General features: G+C 35.5%; 2 protein-coding genes across 3 annotated transcripts in view; one reads left to right on the forward strand and one right to left on the reverse strand.

Moving 5' to 3' along the window:
* Positions 1 to 41: 41 nt before the first annotated feature.
* Positions 42 to 21,864, forward strand: LOC111048323. 2 transcript variants are annotated; one of them, XM_022334209.2, is made up of 3 exons: positions 42 to 132; positions 17,571 to 17,732; positions 19,560 to 21,851. In XM_022334209.2, exons 1-3 carry the CDS (start codon positions 114 to 116, stop codon positions 19,583 to 19,585), a joined length of 207 nt encoding a protein of 68 aa, XP_022189901.1. In that variant the 5' UTR covers positions 42 to 113; the 3' UTR covers positions 19,586 to 21,851. The 2 variants fall into 2 exon arrangements, with proteins under 2 accessions (XP_022189901.1, XP_022189893.2); XM_022334201.2 differs by lacking the exon at positions 42 to 132 and adding an exon at positions 16,078 to 17,209 and having other exon boundaries at positions 19,560 to 21,864.
* Positions 3,699 to 24,025, reverse strand: part of LOC111048312 (caprin-1) — a 29,141-nt gene continuing 8,814 nt past the window's right edge. Inside the window, exons 4-11 of the mRNA XM_039424987.1 lie at positions 20,911 to 21,184; positions 14,433 to 14,611; positions 13,094 to 13,321; positions 12,185 to 12,374; positions 10,389 to 10,505; positions 9,460 to 9,603; positions 7,892 to 8,065; positions 3,699 to 5,675 (exon numbers count right to left, since the gene is read on the reverse strand). Of these exons, the coding sequence (XP_039280921.1) occupies positions 5,617 to 5,675; positions 7,892 to 8,065; positions 9,460 to 9,603; positions 10,389 to 10,505; positions 12,185 to 12,374; positions 13,094 to 13,321; positions 14,433 to 14,611; positions 20,911 to 21,184 (1,365 nt within the window). The 3' untranslated portion in view covers positions 3,699 to 5,616. The remainder of the gene's footprint in view (positions 5,676 to 7,891; positions 8,066 to 9,459; positions 9,604 to 10,388; positions 10,506 to 12,184; positions 12,375 to 13,093; positions 13,322 to 14,432; positions 14,612 to 20,910; positions 21,185 to 24,025) is intronic.

Below are 24,025 nucleotides of genomic sequence, written 5' to 3' on the forward strand. Positions count from 1 at the left end.
CTGACGCTGGCGCTTCGCTTTCACCGTGTTTAGGCGAATGACGAAGTTGAAGTTGAACGACGAATCGCGAGAGTGTGGATGCCTACTCCGCCACCGCTCACCCAGTTTGATTTATGCCAGTCAGAGCAAGAAGTAAGGAACAATAATATAATTATTACTTATCCATGTAATATAATAATGAATAAATATTTATATATTTTAATAACGTCTATCAATATGCTATTATTTTTTTGTGGTTAGAGAGTACAGAGTAGTATCCGGTGAGCAACTTGTTGAGAGTAGAGGAAAGGTAGACGTCATACATTAATAGTCATTCCTACGTTCGGAATCTATTAAACCACTTAACAGTAACTTACTGAAAAATCACAAACGACCATTAAATCTTTTGGAGTGGCCGTAGCCAAGTGATTTAGATGCTGGCTTTGTAAACCTGAGGCCCGGGCAAGATATGTTTCTCGCGCCACTCCCTTGTTTCGGATGGACACGTTCGGTCGGTCCAGGCTGCCTAAAAGCAGTCATGTCAGATCAGAGGCCCTGAAATTGATCAGGTTCGACCTGAAAACTCTGACACCAGATCTGAGCCAGCCAGGTCACTTGGCATTATTATTATTAGCGAAACTTACCATGGACTAATAGGTACGGAAAAACTTACCTACTCGCGATTGAATTTTGCGCCCCAAATAATATTGTCGACGCTCATCAGTAGTTGCTCACTGCTCCTTTTATAAATCGGGGCCTGTCCATACTTTGAATTATGCTAAGCACAGCAGTTTTTATGCTCTGCGGGTGCGATTTGTAAACAGGCTCTTCTGATGAGCGTGTCAAGTAAAGCAAGCCACACCAGCTATCAATGCAACCAACAACCATCCTTGCTGCACTTTACTTTCTCAGAGCTGACAAGACCGAAGAGACACGCTCGTAAGATCCAATGTACCATCAGCTGTCCTCGGCAATATGTTCATTCATTGTTCGTCCTCTCATACGTCATCAGTTCATTAAACTAATCAGAATTAGGCCTGTTGCCGACGAACTAGCCTACTATCGCATAGGGAGCTATTAGGCCGGTTGCAGACGAACAATGTGGGAGCGATTATTTTCTCTCTGTGGTACCACAAACGCAGCGCATAAGGAATACATTGGCACTTTGGCAGGCATGGCAGTGATACTTCCACATGGCGTTGCGCACTGTATTATGCGATTAATGTACCACTGGTTTGAGCACCACGCTTCCCCTAGTTTCTTTACCAAAATCGCACTAATGAGCGTTTTCTGAAATTTAGTGTGAAAGACTCTGTGTTAGGCCGGTTGCAGACGAACCACTATCGCATGTGGGACCGACATACCACAGACGACTAACGCTGAGTGACTTTCACACTACATTCGAGAAAACGCGCATTAGTGCAACAGATTTCAGATGTTAGAATTATAATCGGATGAAATGGGATCCGATAATGTATTCCATATGCGCTGGGTTTGTTACCACAGATGGAAAATAATCGCTCCCACATTATTTTGATAGTGGTTAGTCTGCAACCGGCCTTAGTCGTATTGTTCTGTGGTATGTCGGTCCCACATGTGATAGTGATTCGTCTTCAACCGGCCTGAAGCTGGGTTTTTGTTTATGCGTAAATGCCGTCGTCGACCTGACGGAGAGAATCTCAGATTGGGTAGATTTCAATTTGTCTACATAACCTAAAAGATCATGTTTTAATGGGGGAGGTTGAGCTTATAATTTTTCATACTTTTAAATGGCAATATGTTGATATTATTAGAAATGTTTAATTCTTTGATAATAAAGACAAATATTGAAAAGTTATTTGATCAGCTGTTTTAGCACACTTGAAATTTGGACAATATGAATGTCAACAATGCTTGTCGTCGTCGACTGCGGACGAATTCACCCTTAAACTAATCAGAATTAGGCCTGTTGCAGACGAACTACTATCGCATAGGGAGCTATTAGGCCGGTTGCAGACGAACCACTATAGCATGTGGGAGCGATTATTTTCTCTCTGTGGTACCACAAATGCAGCGCATATGGAATACATTGGCAGGCATGGCAGTGATACTTCCACATGGCGTTGCGCACTGTAGTATGCGATTATTTTCCTTGCGATCGTGGTACCACTGGTTTGAGCACCACGCTTCCCCTAGTTTCTATACCAAAATCGCACTAATGAGCGTTTTCTGAAATTTAGTGTGAAAGATTCTCTGCGTTAGGCCGGTTGCAGACGAACCACTATCGCATGTGGGACCGACATACCACAACAGACGACTAACGCTGAGTGACTTTCACACTACATTCGAGAAATAGCGCATTAGTGCAACAGTTTTCAGATGTTTGTATCATTATCGGACGTTTTTATCATACAGATGTTTTCAAATTTACAGCGACTGCGATTGTGGTACAGAAGCTGGGGAAGCGTAGTGCTCAAACCAGTGGTACAACAATCGCAAACTACAGTGCGCAACACCATGTGGAAGCTTCATTGCCACTGCATTCCATATGCGCTGGGTTTGTGTTACCTACCACAGATGGAAAATAATCGCTCCCACATTATTTTGATAGTGGTTCGTCTGCAACCGGCCTTAGTCGTATTGTTCTGTGGTATGTCGGTCCCACATGTGATAGTGGTTCGTCTTCAACCGGCCTGAAGCTGGGTTTTGGTTTATGCGTAAATGCCGTCGTCGACCTGACATGGAGAGAATCTCAGATTGGGTAGATTTCAATTTGTCTACATAACCTAAAAGATCATGTTTTAATGGGGTAGGTTGAGCTTATAATTTTTTATACTTTTAAATGGCAATATGTTGATATTAGAAATGTTTAATTCTTTAATAATAAAGACAAATATTGAAAAGTTATTTGATCAGTTGTTTTAGCACACTTGAAATTTGAACAATATGAATGTCAACAATGCTTGTCGTCGTCGACTGCGGACGAATTCACCCTCAAACGAAAATGCACCTTTACAGAATATGAACAAATACTACGGGCCAAGCCACACATTGTTTTATTATGGGATTTCAGACAAGTCGGCAGGGCAGGAAGCTCTCAGATTGGCCGATTATCAGCTGATTGTCGAACGCCAACTCAAGCAGCCAAATAGAGCTCCCTGCCCTGCCGACTCACCTAAAAAAAAAACTGTTCGTGTGGTTTGGCCCTTAGTTCAATAGTACTACTGCTGTTTCATACCCAGAAGGAAGAGCTGTCTTTCAAGATGACAACACACTGGACATAGACTGCCTATTTTTTGTTTCATACTACGCGGTCAATGCCCTTCTATGGTGAGATTACTTTCAAAGTGAGTACTGATTGCAATGACTACAAAAATAAAAAAAATATATCCGGCAGTTTCAAGTGAGTCTGACTATAGTTAGTGGGAATATTATCAGTTTGAGTTTCTAAAATTTGATGAAACACTTCTTACAAGTAGTTTCCAATCAAGGGGTAAGGTTCACAAATTAATGGCAAACACATATACGGTTATGTTTGTTTCTTTGGGTCAAACTTGGCTAAGTTTAGTTGTCTGGCAAAGGAAGTACTCGACTCATTCATGTTATTGGTTGCTCAAATAAACAAACATGAATGGGCAATCCACTCAAGAGGGTGGGCCGCGATTTTGTCAATATAGTAGGTGATTAGTAAGTTAGTCACTAGGGATCAAAAGTTAGGAAAACAAATGAAATATAATTACGAAATTACAAAGATACATTCTATTTTTACACTTTGAATGCAAATAATGTTGAATGAGATTAAAGTAAGTTAATGATGCAACAAGATAATTCTTAATCACTAACGTTCTTTATGAATAAGACCATGTTTGAAACTCCATTGATTAGGGCATATATAACGTAAAACACCGAACATACATTATTACAATACAGCTGTAAATCATAATTTCAAGATAAACCAGTTTATGTGGCAGAACAAGAAGTTACACTACTAGTAGAAGAACCACTAGAAATAATATAGATGAAAGGATAACATAATAATGGTGATAGCTATTTAAAAAATTATTTCATGAGTTTGTCCAACGAAATTGCCAGTGAATTAGATAGAAAAAGATTACAGTATGCTAATTTTTAAAAAAGACACGAATGACACCATTCAATTGAAACAACCCGACTGGGATGAATAAACAAAGAGCTTTGAAAACAATTAGAGTATGTTAACATTTTAATAACGAGCTTAATAAATCAGACTCTAGATACTTAATAGTATTCGATTCCATTCGAATACTATGTAAAGTGATTAAAAAGATAGCTAATCTACAATTTATTATTATCAATAACAGTCTAATACGTATCATATTATTAGAAACTCAGCATACCTTGATGTAAATAATGCTAATTTTCAATGAAACAGAAAATACTTCCACTAAAGAAGCAGTAGCACAAAAAAGGAAATTCAACTGTGAAAGCTAAATCTTGCATCCCATTCTCAAGCATTCTAGCTCACCAACATTTGCATTCTTTGTAAAAATCAAACATTCTTTAGATAACTTCGCATATTCGAGTGCATAATACAAAAAACATACATAATAGTCATACGAATAAAGTAGAAAACTATATATAAAAATATTAGTTTTCCACGTACCGAAGAGTCAATCTAATCTTTCAACAACGTTTTTCATATGAATTTGAGATACAAACAAAATAAACTGACCCATTTTTCAAATAGCGTTAGAAAAACTTTACTCAATCATAACAGATAAGCTACATTACACAAAAATAATATTTATTTTAATTTTTTACTATAGTAAACGCAAATTGGTAAGACGGGTGATGGTGGCACCATATCCGAGTGGAAGTGGTAAATTTCAAGCTTTAAATTGCATTATGTTATTCTAAATATTGGAGGTGTGAATCATATTATGACAGTACAATCGTCACTTGTACAATTACAACGGTTTAGGGAAGGCTTGAATTCGTGCTTGAAATGTTGATATCCATTCCAAATTATTTAGATAGAATAAAATGTATGATTGAATTTAAAAAATCTTGAAAAAAAATATTTTTAATGATAAGTCAGGTTATGATGACATTTAAATGTAAACAAACACCACGAAGCAGACGAACTGTTTAACTTTTTTTACTGCTTGAAATTTACCAATTTCACTCGTAGATTGAGCCACGATCAACTTATTCAAACATAGAGTATAAAAATTTCTTAAAGTAGAAAATACTGAGTAAGAAACTACCCGCAGTTGTATTAAATGGAATGAAAAGTCTATTCCATTAAACCGTACGGGAGTGAATAGAAATTAATATACTTTACTGGTTGAACTGAAGTTGTAACAATTGATATATTGGAATAAAGAGACTAATCATAATAGGAAAACAATTCAAGTAGAACGTTGAACAGAGAAGCCGCTGTTTCAAGTTTCGAATGTACGTTTTGATAAAAGTTCGAGTGCACGACTATCAAGAAGGCCATTTCTAGGTGATGCTACAGACTCGCTCTCTTGCTAGTCGCGCAAGTCAACCACCAACCGGACCGAGATAACAAAATGTCAACTTTGCAATCTTAGATTTATTTATACAAAAGGCAGACACCACTTTTGACTGTGCCTTTTTGGCTTAAATTTACATAATGTTCGTTTGGATCAGCAGTTACTGAGGACGGCCTCCACCGCGGTTGCCACCTCCGCCTCTACCTCCACCACGGGGACCTAAGCAAACAATTATTACATTATTGATCAACATACAACACAATTTACATCCGATACAAATAAAATAACATCTGCAAGCTTATCGTAAAACCATAAAGAATAATTTTCTATTGTTTTAATTATTACCTTATAATGTTTATACAGTTCAAATAATTTCAATACCTAAAGTGTTTCGTAAATGAATGGTTTCAACTATCTAGAATCAGGTGATCATATTATAACTCCTATTGAGCGCAACTCTGATCCCGAATCAATCTTAATTAATTTTTTGATTAATAATTAGTATTAAACGAAAATCCAAATTATATGCTGTAATTCACCCGAAGACTTCTGCTATTGCAAATATTGACAACAGGGTAAACAGCTAGATGGAAATTATTGAACATTCATCAAAATTATAAACAGTTTACCCAGTTGTCAATATTTGCAGTAGCAGAAGTCTTCAGGGTGAATTACAGCATTTAATTTGGATTTTTGTTTAATAATAATTATTAATTCATTAGCATTTGAATAATTGCAATATCTCAGTAATTTCCATCTTTTGATTAAGTTCGTTTTTTTGGTCCTTTACAATTATTTCTTCACTATGTGAATATTTCCTATTCCATTGATCATGACGTGAAATATTTCTTCTATGTTCAGTTTTAAAACATCTAAATTTAAAAATCTACTATGTGAAAATAATTAAGGACTGAAAATTTTGTGAAGTGAACAACTATAAGACTTGTCCTATTTTGGACTATGTGTAACCTTATCTAAATTTGGAAGAGGAATAACACAAGGTTACTTTATTTTTTCTCTCCTTATCATGTATATATGTATAAATCAATAAAGAATAAATGTTGTACTTCCTACTTTTTAAATACAAAATTTCTTTTTTTTTCAAGTTATTCTTATGATGTTTTAGGCTCCAATTAATTAAATCATACTAATTAAATTATACTAGTGATACGGTATATATAATACTAATATCTATATTCATTGAAAATTAAATATGTCTTATGATTGAAAAACATACTTGTGTGTGATTGTGTGTGTGAATGTGTTTTTTTTTCAACTCCTACTCACGTACGAAAGCTTCTTGCTTTTTTGTGAGTAGTAAAACATTACTGTTTGCAATAAATTTTATTCCATGAAGCTTCAAATTTGATCATCTCCATCATCCAGTTGAAGCTATATCATCCAACGTCATACATCATACGTCAGTATCATCCAACTGATAATCAGCATCACGGTGGTTTGGTTTTTTGTTAAATATAATTTTTTTTGTTGTTCATTATATCCACTGATTATTATTTGCAGCTAGTTTTATAATTGTATGGATTTATCAAATTTGATTGTAATGAAAAATGAAAACAATAAATTTGAATTTGAAATGATCCTTGATCCTTGAATCTCACTTGGTGCAACACACACGGCTATTGTTGAAGGGTGACAGCCTTGTGCAATTCCGTATACAGAATTATTTCAACTCAAAAGTAATTATTATCATAATTTAAATTTGATTATGCTCAATAATAGATTATTAATTTATAGTTTTACAAAATAAAGAGTGCAATACCAGTGTAACTTTTTAGAATAAGACACATATATAAGATAAAAACTTGATAAGAAAATTCTAGAGAGCCTCGGCATTTGAATTGGATTATAATTCCCATTAAATCATGAAAATCCGAGTTCCTGACATAAAAAGATGCAAGTAACCTTCAAAGTTCTTTGCGATTAACATAGGAAGGAAGCAAAAATAATAGTTTTCATCAGTTACTCCAATAAATACATATTTTATCGAATCATCAAAGTTACTCAAAAAATCATTTAAAATGAAAACTTAATAGACCACTGAAACTCCTTGCAGTTGACATTCGAATAATATATGAAAGAAGGTAAGAAGCCAATTCGAGTTTTACCAGTTGAATTTAGTGTATTGTGTTGACAATACACAATGAATACATAATTATTATATAACTTTAGAAGAGTGATATTTTGTCCTAACAAGAAACTGCAATCGTACAGATGAAAATAAATAATAAGATCGTCATTTTCTCATTATGATAGAAATCTACAATCCGTTAACCTACTATGGATAAAAATCAAGAATTCAAAGATCAACATTTTCTCCTTTAAACAAACTTCAATCGGATTATCTGCCACGGATAAAAGTGAACAAGAGCATATTTAAATGTGATATCGACTCTTTATCCTGTGTGAAATCTCACCTCCTCGCTCAGGTCTGGTGTTTGGGCCGTTGCCGCCTCCACGTGGGCCACCGCCACTGCCTCCTCGCCTGTTGTAGCTACCGCCCCCTTCGCCACCACGGTTCTGGTAGCCATTCGATTGATAATACGAATTGTTGCCGCCTTCCGACGAGTTGTTACGGTAGTAGTTGCCTCCTGCAAAGTGCATAAGTTAAGTGGACCAGGTACACAATTTCAACTCTTCAGTGTTTTTGCAATGATATTCACAATTGTTAGGGTAATAATTGCCTCCTGCAAAGTGCAACAGTTAAGTGGACCAGCTACAGTTTCAACTCTTCAGTGTTTTTGCAATGATATTCACAATTGTTAGGGTAATAATTGCCTCCTGCAAAGTGCAACAGTTAAGTGGACCAGCTACACAGTTTCAACTCTTCAGTGTTTTTGCAATGATATTCACAATTGTTAGGGTAATAATTGCCTCCTGCAAAGTGCAACAGTTAAGTGGACCAGCTACACAGTTTCAACTCTTCAGTGTTTTTGCAATGATATTCACAATTGTTAGGGTAATAATTGCCTCCTGCAAAGTGCAACAGTTAAGTGGACCAGCTACACAGTTTCAACTCTTCAGTGTTTTGCAATGATATTTACAATAATTAGGGAAACACTAGTAGGCCTACAAACAATAATTATTGAGGAAAAGTACTTCCTCAAAAGTAAGAGGTGTTCCAAAAAACTCATTTAAAAAAATCATCCATTGAAATTAACATCAATGTTTCTCTTTTTTTGTGTGGTTGAGAATGTTTTTTTGTGTTTTGACACTTCTTAGTCTTTTTCATTTAATCAATGTTTCTATTCAACCAATGATGACGGTTAAAACAAATCTCACTTTAGAAATAATAGGAGAAATACATGAACAGTACAAATACTAGTTGATTGTCTTCTATTGAAATTAATGGAGATAATTTACTAATGACGAAGTAATAAGAAAGGGTTAACGATTATGATAGAGTATCCAAAACAGAAATATCTCTCATTAACATTAATGAAAACAATTGGAAAGAAATATGAGTTGTACAACTAAATCAAGAACAAAAATAATATAGAAAAGCACTAAAATGAAAATTCCAATAAGAGCTCGATTATTTCTGCTCAGTAATCAAATCTTCAAGAGAGCAAAAACAAGCGATGGGTGGAAAATATGAATGAATGAAATATGACAATAAAATTGTATAATTGTAGCTAGTACGGATGGTACATAATTAATGTAGTCTACCAAATGTTGTACGGATGTAGCTAGTTCATAAAATATGTAAAGAACAAAACCTAAGTGAATAATATAATTTCCCAACAGTTGTGGAACTTGGTTGCAATAAAACAACTTTAATCCCATAGTAGTTGTACTTGGGTTGACACAAATATTAAACTACTTTTTCAACAGTTGAGTTACACTGAAGTAGTTTGGATTGAAACAAATCTCAAATTCATTAGGTTATCTTTTACGGTTCGTATCAACAGTTTATCTTTGAATGGTTTCAATCAACTTAAATCAATAGATCATCTTTGAATGATTTCAATGTTGCGAAAGTTACCAGTTCTCTCCTGGTTGTTGGGCCTATTACCACCTCCACCGCGCGGTCCGGATCCTCTTCTATTGAAGTTATCGCCACTTCGGTTTTGGTAGCCATTCGATTGATAGTAAGAGTTGTCCGAGTTGTTATTGCGGTAGTAGCCACCTACGAATGCCAAAATAAAACATTTAACAAATAATTCACACTTAGGTAGATTCCAAAATAGAATTTGAAGGATCACTGACTTGGAACTTTTAAATTTACAACAAAGAAGGAAAGTCGTGATATAACCTCCAAAATTAATTTCAACTGAAGCTAAGAACTTTACAAATCACCTAAATGTTGCACTATTGGCGTTGAATTAAAAATTTCACACAATAATTTTATCAATAGACATCAATTGAATATAGCACGATTCATGTCAAATTTTAGGGCTCAGACGTCATGAATTAAACGATCAAGATTACTTCCTTAAAAATTTGATAAATAAAGGGTTATTAAAGAACGTTAAAAAAAGTAATAAGTATGAAGGTTATAATGTCGCTAAATCAGAATATTCATTGGATTGGTATTTCTCCACTAAAATGTTATTATTCTATACTTATTGTTCTATTATTTTGGACTAGTTTCTGATGACTGTATCAAAGAGAACTATTTAGATCACAAGGTGGAACTTATGTGACAAAATGGTGATAAATTGACATAAGTTCAAGTTATGGGAACAGTTACTTCTTTTTCAAATGGAATCAAATCAAGTTTTATTCAATGACGGATTGCATGACAGTTTGTACTGCAGGTCATTGAATATGGGACTGTTTCCTCAAGAAAATCTTGTCTGTAAAATTTTATTTCATTTGTTTGCTTTGTCCATTAAATTAAAATTCAATAATTATAAAGATGTGAACAATTATTTCATAATTAATTTACGCAATATTATCAAGTGTTCTTACCGCCACTTCCGCTCCTGGCCGGTGATTCGTATCGATTTCCGCCGGAATCACCCCCTCTCGGGCCTCTACCACCCCTTCCGCCACGACCGCTATTCCTGACACCAGCTGTCACGAATCCTACAAACAATCAAATCGACGCTATCAAAAATAGCTACCTTTGCTATTTACCTATGAAAAATGTCGCAGTATCTAGAACTAACACTGGTTTGAGGTGCGTACAGACTTTCGCTCTGCTCCGCAATCGAACGTCACTCGAGCAGATCGTTTGATGATCGACCGGGGAGCAAGGGTGAAACGCGAGAAGAGCTAACATCTCCCGTAACGTTCATGATCGGAGCGTGCGCGGAGCGTGTTGGAGGCGCGTATATATGTACGCACCTTTACACTTCATCATCACATTTACATTCAGTTGCTATATGATGATAATGTCAGTAGAATTCAATATCATCCGCAAGATATTATCTAGCCTACCAGCTTATAGCGATTGACTTGGGCTGGGGAAACCGTTAAAGAGTAACTTAAGGCTGTGCAAAGGCTAAAAATAAACTTTCTACTCGTGATATTTTTCCAAGTTTTTCGATTTGTATATCATCAAGATATCAAAATGGAAAATTTTTCTCAGGAAAACATTTTTTTTCGATCATTACTTTTTGAGATATAAGCGACTGAAGATTGAATTTTTGGGACAGAACATTTCAAATTCGGTACGATATAAATCCATGAGATTTAGAGGATGGATTCTTCATGGTATTGTTGATCTAGTAAACCAAAATTTTCTGAAAATATCAATTTTTGAAAAAGTTATTCAATTTACCAAAAATAACTCAACTTAAAGTTATTTTTGGTTATTTTTAGTAAATTGAATAACTATCTTAAAAATTGATATTTTCAGAAAATATTTATTTTACTAGATCAACAATACCATGAAGAATCTATCCTCTAAATCTCATGGATTTATCTCTTACCGAATTTGAAATGTTCTGTCCCAAAATTTAAACTTCAGGCGCTCATATCTCAAAAAGTAATGATCAGAAAAAGAAAACTTTTTCATTTTGATAGCTTGATGATATACGAATCAAAAAACTTTGAAAAATATCACGAGTAAAAAGTTTATTTTTAGCCTTTGCACAGCCTCAAGCAAAACATTAGGACAAATCTAAAGGAAATGCAAGATTGTAGGGAAATAGCTAAGATAGGTAGTGTAATATAAATTCAATTTTGACACAGTAGGCGACAGCCTGGAGATTAGCCGCCATCTTCAGTCATCATTATCTCGGGAACAAGTCACTTCTGGGAAAATATTTTTTTTCTATTTTGATGAGAGGTCTATAATTAACTACCGTACTATAACAATTAATATCTACTTATATCCACAAAGGTTGGTGTCTCAAAATCTGACAGAGATTGGTGGAAAGATAAAACAGATTAATCTGTCAAAAATAATTTCTCTAGAACGTGTTTTTAAAAATTTGATTGTAGATGAGGATGAGTAAATAATTTATTCAGTGAGCGTTTCAAAATTGAACTTATGAATATAATGCAACAATACTTTTGTATTGCCTAAATTGATATGGTCGAGGAGACACTCTAATCCATGGATCTGATTTGATTCATTCACTTTTAGAATGAAGACAACAATCATATCATTTCATGGCGAAATATTATTGTGTGGAATATAATGGTGAAATATTATAGTTTACTATCCAAGCGTTTGATTTTGAACAAAGTAAAGTTGTAAAAACAGTTTTTAAAGATCTTCACTACCTAAAAATTGAATACTTTCGGGATAAAATTACCGTCATTCTGCTGGTTATCGTTCCATGTGTCGGACGACTGCTGGTTTGAGGACTGTTGCTGGTTTGACCAGTCGTCGCACTGCGTGTTCCAATCCTTGTTGGAGCCACTGTTCGTCACCTCGACACTCTCGTTCCAGTCCGACACGTCCGTCGTCTGTGCTGGAATCACCTTCACCTCTTCAACCATAACCTGCACAATTCAAAAAAATATCGAATAAACTTACGATTAATTCAATCAATTAATTAGGATGGAAAAAATAACTTCCAATTTCCAGTAACTCTACTCTCCCCATCTATGCACCGATTAAAAGCTTCAAATACTATCATAGCCACCTCTGCCACCTCTAATACAAGGCCGCGGCCTACGATATTGCAACGTTGCAGTGTAGGCCTACAATCTAATATATGATTGATGAAAAAGATTTTTAAAAATACCAGGTGATCTTTTTCACCAATCATGTATTAGATTGTAGGCCTACACTGCAACGTTGCAATATTGTAGGCCGCGGCCTTGTATTAGAGGTGGCTATGATACTATGCTATGCATGTGACCTCCTTGTTTCACGTCCTGGCCTACCTTGAATGCTGTCAACCACCCAGCATAATAAACAAGCTTGTTGGACAATTTCAAAAGTTATAATCGTACAATATGAAATAGAAAAATGAATAAATATCGTGCAATGTGACGCCATAGTGAGAAATAGTCAAGACAAGACTTATCACGTTTAGACACGTTCGGACACAATACTTTACATAGTTGCTTATGTAGACATGTCTAATTGCAATGACTAATCAGTGTGAATTGCGTCATAAGCAACTATACTGTGACTAAACGTGTCTGATCATGTCTTGTCTTGACTAACGGGTGTGCGCCTAGCCTGAACGTGAACGTATCTAGTCAATACTAACGTGTTGCTGCGGCGGCGGTGGCACATAGGCGTTGGTGGGTTGAGGGGCGGCGGCAGCGGCCGAGCCGTACGACATCTGATTGGGAGGTGGGGGCTGCTGGTAGCCGGGGGCAGGAGCAGAGGCGGCCGCAAACGACGGCTTCTTGAAGCTCTGACTTGGAATGGGCAGAGCCGACGGGGGTGGTGCAGTCGGTGGGACCACCGCTTCCGGCTTATCCAGTTCCGATTCCTGCGTTACAAGCAGACACAAATCAGGCGAGAAACCAACATTGTTCATCAATAATTTAGTAGGTAACAATAGCTATTTATGTAAGAGCTTAAATCGCGACTTTAGTACTTGAGCAAGACAGTTATCGCGCGACACTTAGTGAGTTACGATGAATTTTCACTACTTATAGAAGTGTTTTCGAGCAGTTGTAAAAAATTATATACTTATAATAATCCATAGTTTGAGCAATAATCAAGAATCATCAATCTTATTTATAATTGGATTAACAATTTGAACAATATAAAAATATTATCAATTTATTTTCTTAATGTTCAAAACACTACACTCTTAAAAAATAACCATGGAGGAAAGACTAGGATGAGCCTTTACCATTTCTCTCCCAAAATTTGTTACAAAGTTAATGTTGGCCAAATAGTATTGGGTTATGAAATCACACTTACTTGAATCATTGTGATTTCTAGTTCCAATATTTCAATTTCAGAGGAGTGATTTTCATTGAATAGTCATGGTGGTGAATTTTATACTGCTATTTTTCATCATGTCTCTAAATTTATTTAAAAAATGTATTTGTTGCAGTGATATCTATTGCCACAGTAGTATTTCACGACGATAGAAAAAAAACGTTTATTTAGTTATTTAATGGAATTTATTGAAGGCAATTTCAAATAAGTTCTTTTTACTGTCTGTGTACTTACTAGAATTCACATAATATTACACTTCACATAAAATTTCATTCTTCAAAAACTGCAATCATCTTTTTTTTCAGAGGAAACATCGTGTTCTAATATCAAATTCAACATAGGTTATGCCAGTAATAGGGCCAAGGTATATGAAGCGTTTTTCCAGGCATATTTGCACTGGCAACGGACGAGTCGGCAGGGAAGGAAGCTTTCCAACCATAACCCAATCAGCTGATGATCAGCCAATCGGAGAACTTCCTGCCCAGTCGACTGGTCGGTCATTGCAAGAACGCTTCATGTGGCTTGGCCCTCAATGTGAAAAGGATGAGATTGAATCGTTCAAGTATGGACTATCTTGTCTCATGCAGTTGAATGCTAAATTCAGTAAGTTAATGTTGGCATCGCCGCAACATCATTTAAGAAATATTTACCTGTAAGAAATGGAAAGACGCTCCGGTAACGGTGGAGATGACATTTGGAATAACTTGGTTGACAGCAGGCTGAACTGGCATGATGGGAACTATGTGCTGTGGAGGAGGGGGGACAGCTACTGGTGCCTGTTGCTGCTGCTGCAGCTGCTGCTCAACTGCTTCCAGTTGCTGCACTTTGCCTGCCAAAAACACAATCTGTTGTCATTTCTCATTCAAAAAATACAGTAGAAAACTACTATCAACCACTATAAAAAAGAGCAAAAACAGTCACTGAAGTGCTTACCATCAATGCATTGGTTGAATGGGAAGAAGCATGGATATTATTTATAATGAATGCTGACAGTCTGAAATGAATCCCACGATAACATGACATTAAGGTATTTGATACACCTTACTTGATCCTATTGCAGAGAGCAACCAACAATGAATAGATCACCCCTCGCCACGCGTTATAGGAACTACAAGAGGTAGGAAAAGCGACTAAATAAATCCTTTATTTTGATTTAATTTCAAATAAAACCATCTTTCATCTTCTTCCTAGTTCTTTTTATAAGTCAACCATCCAAATTCAGTTTTAAGGTACGCTAAAGATAGATAGTCCAGGTAGTATATTCTTGGAAGGTCTGGAGGTTTTCCCATAGCCTCCAGTGTAGTATGCAACAGATTACTGACCAGCTGCTGTGATCTAATTATTGAAGAAGAAGAAGTAGAAGTAGAAGAATAAAAAGAAGAAGAATATACTACTACTAGCAAAGTGTTGGATAAATATCTATTGAACTGGCTGGCTCAGGTCTTGTGTTAGTTTACAGATCACACTGACCTATTTTAAGACCTTTGACATAATTTGACGACTGTGAAAGTCACAGCAGCGGTGACCGATGACTTGTCCATCGGATACCACGGGAGTGACCCGTGAAAAATGTCTTGACCGGCCAGGGCTTTTGAATCACAGAGCCAGCGTCTTATCTAGTCGATTAAGGCAACAACCTATTATTTGTTTTTGTATTAATATTACTTTTCACACTTGCAATTATGTTTATTATTCAATGTAATTGAATTGCTAATTTTGTAACAGGAGAACATTAATTAATTCTTACCAAGTAAATTCAAAACGTTTACGATAAATCAAATATGATTAATTGATAATAGAATATAAATAATTTATGACCAAACTATAAACATTAATAATGATATAATACTCTCTATTCATAAATAAATCGAATGACCTGGCTACACCGAAACATCTGAGCTGTGTGGGACAGCTTTCTAAGTCTATATTGTCCAGTTTCTAAGTTATTTTATCTATTTATTAATAAATTTCAATAATAATCTATAACAAAATGATATCAATTATTGTGTTGCCTTTAGTTGTGCAATAAGTAACATAAACTATTTTTAGTTGAAAGATTCATAACAAGTTTATTCAGGCAATGAATGAAGTTGAATTTTATTGCCGTGAGTTTTTTAGTTGCCAATAATCAAGTTCTTGTAGTGAGATTCGATTCAGTCAGCGTTGGTTGAATTAGAAGCGTTGATGTTGTTTTTAAGGAATTCTGACACTTTGAAGGAAATCCCATTATAGTCTATTCACAATTATTATTATTCTCTGCATTTTTACGAGCACCGGTTTTAACGATTCTGTATTCCACCAGTTATTAGACGAGTCGTGCTTTTTACATTACTGGGATTTTCCGAAACATTATCCAATGTGACTCAATTATATATAAGAACCGGGATAGGCGAAATAGCTGCTTCATTCACAAGTTACAGACAATCGAAGTGAGTCAGTAGTTTAAGGTGAGTTACAGTATTTCGGAAGTGATTTCGGTGGCTGTGTAAAAAGTGGTTGTTCTAAAAGATCGTTTAGTTCGCTTGTTTTATGTGATAGTGGTGTAAACATTTTGTGATTTATCTGATAACATTGGCAATGGAGACGAAAGAAAATCCAAGGGAAACGGATCTCGATCGCTTATTGAAAGAGAGAAAATTGCTTGAAATACGTCTAAATGAACTGAAAGTGAGTATAACGAAATGTGATAGCCAAGATACATTAACATTTTATTCTGAAAAATGTTCAGTTCTATGGTCGGAAATTGAAGATGTACAGTTAAGTATTGAACTAAGCACAAATTCACTGGATGAACAACTTCAAGTAAGATGGCGGTTGGAGAAAATTTACCAAGAAATACGAGTGAGTCTTGATGCGAAAATGAAAACACATGACAGTACAAGCAAGGCGTCTGAGATATCTACGCTGAATGCACCTAATATACCCTTTCAGCCGTATACAGCGGAAGAAAGTTTCCAGAATTTCACTCGGCGCTTCGAAAACTACATCAATTTGAGAGGAAATATTAGTCCACAGCTAAAAGTGGATCTATTTCTACAAGCAATTACACCTCGGATGCATGAATTCATTTACGACACTTGCATACCAAACGATCCACATGAGAAAACATACCAAGAACTGATTCAGTTGATAATGTCTCAAATAGAACCTAAACAAAGTATTTCTACTCGTCAGTACAACTTTTCATCACGTGTGCAATTGACCCAAGAATCTTTTCAGCAATATGCAAGTATTCTTAAAAAACTTAGTTTGGATTGTCAGTTCAATTGTGGAAAATGTAATGAATCAATATCTGATATCGTACTTCGTATGCAGTTTGTGAAAGGAATATTAGACCAATCTATACGTCAAAAACTTCTTGAAGATGATCAACTACAATCATTCCAAGCTGTGGTAGAAGAAGCAGTCAAGTTAAGGCAAGCAAAAGGTAAAAAATGTCATACAATGTATGGAATGTAATATATTATTTATTTGAAGAGGTTATTCATTACTAAGAACAAATAATATGCTTAAGGATGAATCAAAATATTGTTTTCAGATAACTAGATTCTCGAAATGGACTTTACTCATGTGAAGAAGGAGAAGGTAATTTTGGTAATTTATTCCATGAAATTGATCAGAATTGAGTTAAACAAATATTACAAATTAATGTGTAATGTGACCTATCTATTCTTTGGTTCAAAATCTAAATCTTTTTCTATCTATATTCGAAGAACAATCTACTTGATTTTTATCGAGTATATTATAAAACTTTTCCCAATTTCTGATTTGATCGTGTATTTTGACAGGCTCCGCAACAAATGAGTCCGTTGTTAAGGCGTTTGGAGGCGGTGCCTTGAGCGGGGGCGTTCAAATGAGGGAGGCAAATTCGAGCGGAGGACTGTTTGGAGGCAGCAAGCCAGCAACAGTCAGACTACTGCAGCATCAGTCACTTGTCCCCAAGTCACTTGGTTGGTTCTTCTTTATATCAATTTGACATTATAAGTTAAAATTTAATATATTTTCATACTTGATACAATAGTAATATATATTTTATTGCAAATGATACAATAACAATAATCAAATTTACATTGTACTTGAAAAACTTAGGAGTGAACTTCAAAATTATTCAAACTGATATATATGTAACCTAATAACATTTATAAAGAGCCCTAACAGTTAGATGAGCTTTATCTATCTATAATCAAGATTCGAAAATTTGATAGAATAGTGGATATTAAAATTAAAGAAAAACAATTCTCACATTTGTTTGTTTTAAAAGTTGGGTTTGCAAAGCCAGCAAAGTGAAATTTCTGTATCATATAATAGTTTATTTCAAGTTATGTACTTTCCTGCCAACGTGAACTTTCATTCATATAGAGTATTAAATCAATATAATAACAAGGTATTCTATGATTCGATATTATTGACCAAGCGAAGTAAAGTCTAAAGGTGCGTACAGATTTACGCGCCGCGAACATGAGCAATTCACTTGCAAACCATTAATTATCAGCTCATGCCAAGCATTTTATATCTGTATCTTACCGTTTCTGTAAAAATACAGATATAATCAGCTGATAAAAAGTGAATTGCTCATGTTCGCGGCGCGTATATCTGTACGCACCTTTAGATTCAAATCAACGGTTTTGAATTTCTCTTCATGTTTATATTCATGTTTAAATGGTCCGCATTTACGGCAAAACGCGACAATAGATTTTCATGAAATTTGACAGGTATGTTCCTTCTTTAATTTCGCGTTGACGTATGTATAAGGTTTATTGAAATTTTACATTTCAAGGATAATACAAATCTTACAAGGAAAATGAGTCTCCTTAGAACGCCAATATTACCGTAAAAATCCGACTATAGAATTATTCATCATAAACAAACTGTCGAGAGGATTATTAATTATTGTATGCGTCATTGAATGCTATTTTTATGCACTATTAATTGCATGCAATGAAGCATGCAATTAATAGTTGAAAGTAACTTAATATTTTCTCTCGACCTTTCTTTGCTTTCAACTCGGGCTGACCTGTTGAAGGAGATTAGCTTTCGATGTTGGCATTTTTGATACACCAACCTTAACAACCATTAGCCTTTTTTACACTGATATCTCGCCGACACGACATACAGGATTTACTCTGATGGACAATATAAGAGGAGGTTGTGGCGCGAGGTCTACTGCTCACAGAAGTACTAGTCAATATTAACAAGTAGACACATATCAGCTGGTAACTAATAACACAGTTAGCGGCTGGCTGATAGTATTAATTAAGATACCTTATCAATGTGCTGGTTCAACTGCTGTAAAGGAGGCCCTGAACAGTCAAGAATTAAGATCAAAAGCTTGATTCAATCGATGATTATAGATAGACTCAAGCGTGTTTGATCGAGTAGAAACCAGTTTAACGCTTGAGGCAAGGCTTGATGGTTATTGAAAAGAAACGTTGAATGACTCAGGCGGTTGACTCAAGCGTAAGGATTGCTCGTCTAGGACAATTTTCATCAAACATTGCTTCAGTCAGAACGGTATTGTAAAACCCATGGCGTTCCCCATCAGAAGCTGCTCAATATAACAACCACTAGCGACGAACGAACAAACAGTTGATTTCATTTCTGATGATAAGGTTTTGATCAAAAGATTAAAGCAGTGATTGACTTAAGCGAGCATCAATCGAATGACTCAATCGTTTTATCAAGCCAATTGATCGTTTAGGGCCTCCTTAATAATATTATTGTAAACTGATTTCTTCTTATCAGGTTCTTATGACAGCTTTGTACCTGATTTTTTCCAGAGCCAACAACTAAACCCAACAACTGAATCTTGTCAACCCGACAGGAGTGGATTAGCTTACATCCGAAGTAACGAAGAAAACCGAGAAAAATATTCCGTCCAAGGCTGAGAGCAACAGACTTTCAAGTCATCATATCTAACGGAGCCACTCCTTTCTGGCAATACTAAAAAACTCAATCAAGTTTCTTATTTGAGCATACAGTACATCTAGAGCATCTAGATTAGTCATTTGTTGTTAATGATAACACGTTTCTCAAAATATTCAATCATTTTGAATGAATACATTTCCAGTGAGATGCCATGCCCAACGAGCTGGCAACGCTGCAGTACAAGGTCCATCCATGTTTAGTTGTCAGCTGACTAGATGTATGCAACTAATTTATTCTCAATGCATTCTCACAAGCTATACTCTGTTATATTCAGAGTTATATATTCTGCTATATTCTGTTATACTCTAATGTACGTGACTAGCTAAAAGCTAGCTGGAAGGTAAATGATATTTCTTCATTAATTATAATAGCAGATACATAAGCACAATCATGTTCAAGATTGCATGTTAATGGTGTGTGAGTTCATGTGTGAATGGAGCATCCAAAACCCTTCTATTCATCAATATTCTCATAATCGCATTAACATTGTAAAACATTTAGCCATTAATATTTTAATCCTTATATTTATTAGCCAATAATAATTGTTATTCACTACTTACCAACTGTAGCAAGATATAATGAAAGTATTAGAACAGTAGAAAAATTGTAATTGAAGAGAATTTTTCGGGCAGGGCTTGACTTAACTTCGGCAGTTTTTGTTGACCTTTATCAAAAGGGTGTCACTCATATTATATGTGTCATTTATCTCAAATGTGCAAGTAATTCAACTTTCCATTATTTGTGTTCATTGACTAAAACAGTTCAAATAATATTTATGTTAAAAAGCCAAAACTTAATCTACCTAATTTTTCATTTATCCTTTAAAACCTGATCAGACAGAACCTATAAGGGTGTGATCAAATTGAGTTCATACATGTGCAAGTGCAAGTCGAATCATGCATGAGCCGAAAAATAAGATTTGAAACGTACCATTGAAACACGTTGAGACTTGCATGTAGTTGCTCACACTGAACGCACCAGACTTTGTTTCTCATTTGCAAGCTTGGTCATGCATGAGCAAGCATGCACTTGCACATATACGCATCCAATGTGATCACACACTTGCACATTCAAAAGATCATATGGCACATCCGAGGAACTCTCAAATCAACAGTGATCATGTTATTTTGTCCTTGCATTCTGAAAGTAGAAGTAGACTTGATTTGATTGCTTCCCATTAAATGTAGTTAACAGTGAACTCACTTGGCTGGAATGTAGTGGTCTGTACAGGAAGAGGGACCTCCTCTTCTTCGGGTTCATACTCTTCTTCGACGGGCGGTGGCGCATGCGCGTCAATCTGGCCGTCGTCAGCTGATTCCTGCGGCATGACGGGTTCAGCGGATTCCTCCTCATCTCCTGCTACCACCGCCGCCGCCGCAGCCACTTCTGGGACCTCTTCCGACGATGAGTCAAAATAGCCGCACGTGCTGATCTCCGTAATCAGTTTTTTCAGATCGACGTATGTTGTTCCAACAACCTGCATATCATACAATTCAATCACTGATTAATCAGGCTTCCTTACACTTATACATAATAACTTCCTTAATCCTTAATACATTTATATGTTTTCAAGATTGTCTTTGTAAATGTTCATTACAAGTATGTTTGGGATGATACTTGTAGTTTATCTGTCTTACTGTTGATACAACCCTGACGCCTACAGAATAATATGTTAATAATATAAGAGCAGAATACATTTACTGTATTTCAGGTACAATAATCATAAAATTACAAATCTTGAAATAATAATAAGAATAAATTATTACAGCACTGTTAGATATAGGCTACATTGAATATAAATTAAGTTATAATAGATTTAAATATATTATTTTATTATTTCAAAAATAAGCATGATGATAATCATAAATAATTATAATCGAACATTTAAATTCTGTCAATGTTATAGACAATGAATAAAGGCAATAACATTTTATACTAGTGGGTACCAGTTTGAAAACCAACACAACTAGTGATCGTATAATGTTTACATCCTATAATGTTTGATTTGTATAAATATATGACAACAGAGGATGTGAATATTTTCTAAGCGGTAGTTAATAAATGGTAATTTACATGGTCTCAAGTTCGTGTGCCGGTGTGACACACAATCATTTACTATTTTGTTCTGTAATTTAATATCAATAAATTACAAATTCTCTTGAACCTGATCATTATAAAATAAATTATCAAGTTCAAAGCAAGCTTCACGTACATACTTTCGTACATGAACCTAATTAGCCAATCGTAGAGCTTCCTGTTCTGTCCTGCCTTCGAGGAATCAGATAAATACACGTTGATTACATAAAGCATGTAAGCTATTTTGATTCTCAATACATGAACCTTATCAGGCAATCGTAGAGCTTCCTGTGCTGTCGTGTCGCGCCGTTCCGTCGAGGAATTGGAAAGTGTGAAAACGACCTTTCCTGAGTGACATCATTTATAAATCTATTTCTACAGCTGCGTACAGACTTGAGCGCATTTCAGTTTTGTGACAACTGTTACTGGAGCCAACGTTTTCTTCAGTTTCAAGTTCCAACTTCTACCCAAAATCTGCAAGTTTTGTCATTGCTATGGCAAGGGAGTGTAGAGGTTGGAACAAAAACCCAAGGACAGGCGACAATGCCAGCAATTAGTCATGCTGAGGGTGCGAGCTGGCACTAAGGCCAAACACCAGCAACAAAACACATGTACCACATTCCAGCCACTAGGGGCAGCACCTCCCGGAGCAGTTGAGGGATGAGACAATGGGCCAGGGGAAGGTGACAACCACGAGGAGTAACGAATTTTGGCACAGTCTTAGACGAGCAAGGCAAATAGCATGTCATCTAAGGAGTAGACGTTTCCAAACCCGCAGCCCGATGGGCTGAAATGCAGCCGCCTCCACCTCAATACAACCCACCACCATTCTTCATCATCAAGTGAACCACCAGCAAATTTGTGCTAAAATAATTAAATTGTGTCTCGTCGTAATAATGCTTTGTGCTTCGTAAATAGTGTCGTTGGGGAAAAAAAAGGTTAGTTTTAAGATGTCATTATAATTTATTATTTGTTGTTGTTTGTCTGCCACCAGAATTGAAATAATTTATTTGTCTATTGTTGTTTTTAATTTATTTACAGTGGTTGTAAATTCACCAGTATAGTAATTTCCTAATGCATTTGACTTTATTCATTTATTTTAGTCAATGTTTCTTAAGAGTAAAACATGTCATAAGGGACTTGCCCTACATCAGCAGATGCGTTTGATTCTAAAAATAAAATGAACAATTCTTTATCAATCAATGTAAAACATAAAGGGTAAAACATAAACTTAAATTGTGTAAAATATTCTGTTAAATTATTATTAAATTTAAATCAATTATTATTATTACTTACGTTGGCCAACTCTTGTTTATTTGTTTCATGTTCATGTACGATACATATGAATCGATATAATTTGTGTGCTTGGAATAATTTGATCAAATTTAATTATTTCAATATAACGGCGGTATTTGAATTGAAACACTTCGTTTTCATTCTAACATCCACGTTATATCCCCTCCCTTCTGAACTTAGTTGGGAAAGTAATGTGTAGATCACACTTATTGATTGCAGGTTTTCTTCATTTTTTTAATGTTTATAATTGTTTAGTTTTCATGTTCTGCCAGAGGGCTAGTCGAGGTAAATTTAAATTTTGTTTTCAAGGGTCGTTCCTTCTAATTAACGTGGCGCCAGGTTTTTTTTTTACTTTCCTTGCCCTATTACCATAGGTAAGGAAAGTATTGCTTTCCAAAAAAAAAAAAATTAAGGTACCCCAATTTCAAGTTTTCTATACGTTTCAAGGTCCCCTGAGTCCAAAAACATGATTTTTTGGTATTGGTCTGTGTGTGTGTGTATGTCTGTGAACACGATAACTCCATTCCTAATTAACCGATTGACTTGAAATTTTAAACTTAAGGTCCTTATACCATGAGGACACGACAATAAGAAATTCAATAAAATTCAATTCAAGATGGCGGAAAAAATGGCGGATAATTACTAAAAAACCATGCTTTTCACGTTTTTCTCGAAAATGGCTCTAACGATTTTCTTCAAATTTATACCATCGATAGCTATTTATAAGCTCTATCAACTGGCATAAGTCTCATTTCAGGGAAAATTTCAGGAGCTCCGTAATATTCTTGAGAAAAATGGCGGATAATGACTAAAAAACCATGTTTTTCACGGTTTTCTCGAAAACGGCTCCAACGATTTTCTTCAAATTTATACCATGGATAAGCTATTCATAAGCCCTATCAACTGGCATGAGTCTCATTTCTGGGAAAATTTCAGGAGCTCCGTA

This window comes from Nilaparvata lugens, chromosome 3, assembly GCF_014356525.2.
Source record: "Nilaparvata lugens isolate BPH chromosome 3, ASM1435652v1, whole genome shotgun sequence".
Lineage (NCBI taxonomy): Eukaryota > Metazoa > Arthropoda > Insecta > Hemiptera > Delphacidae > Nilaparvata > Nilaparvata lugens.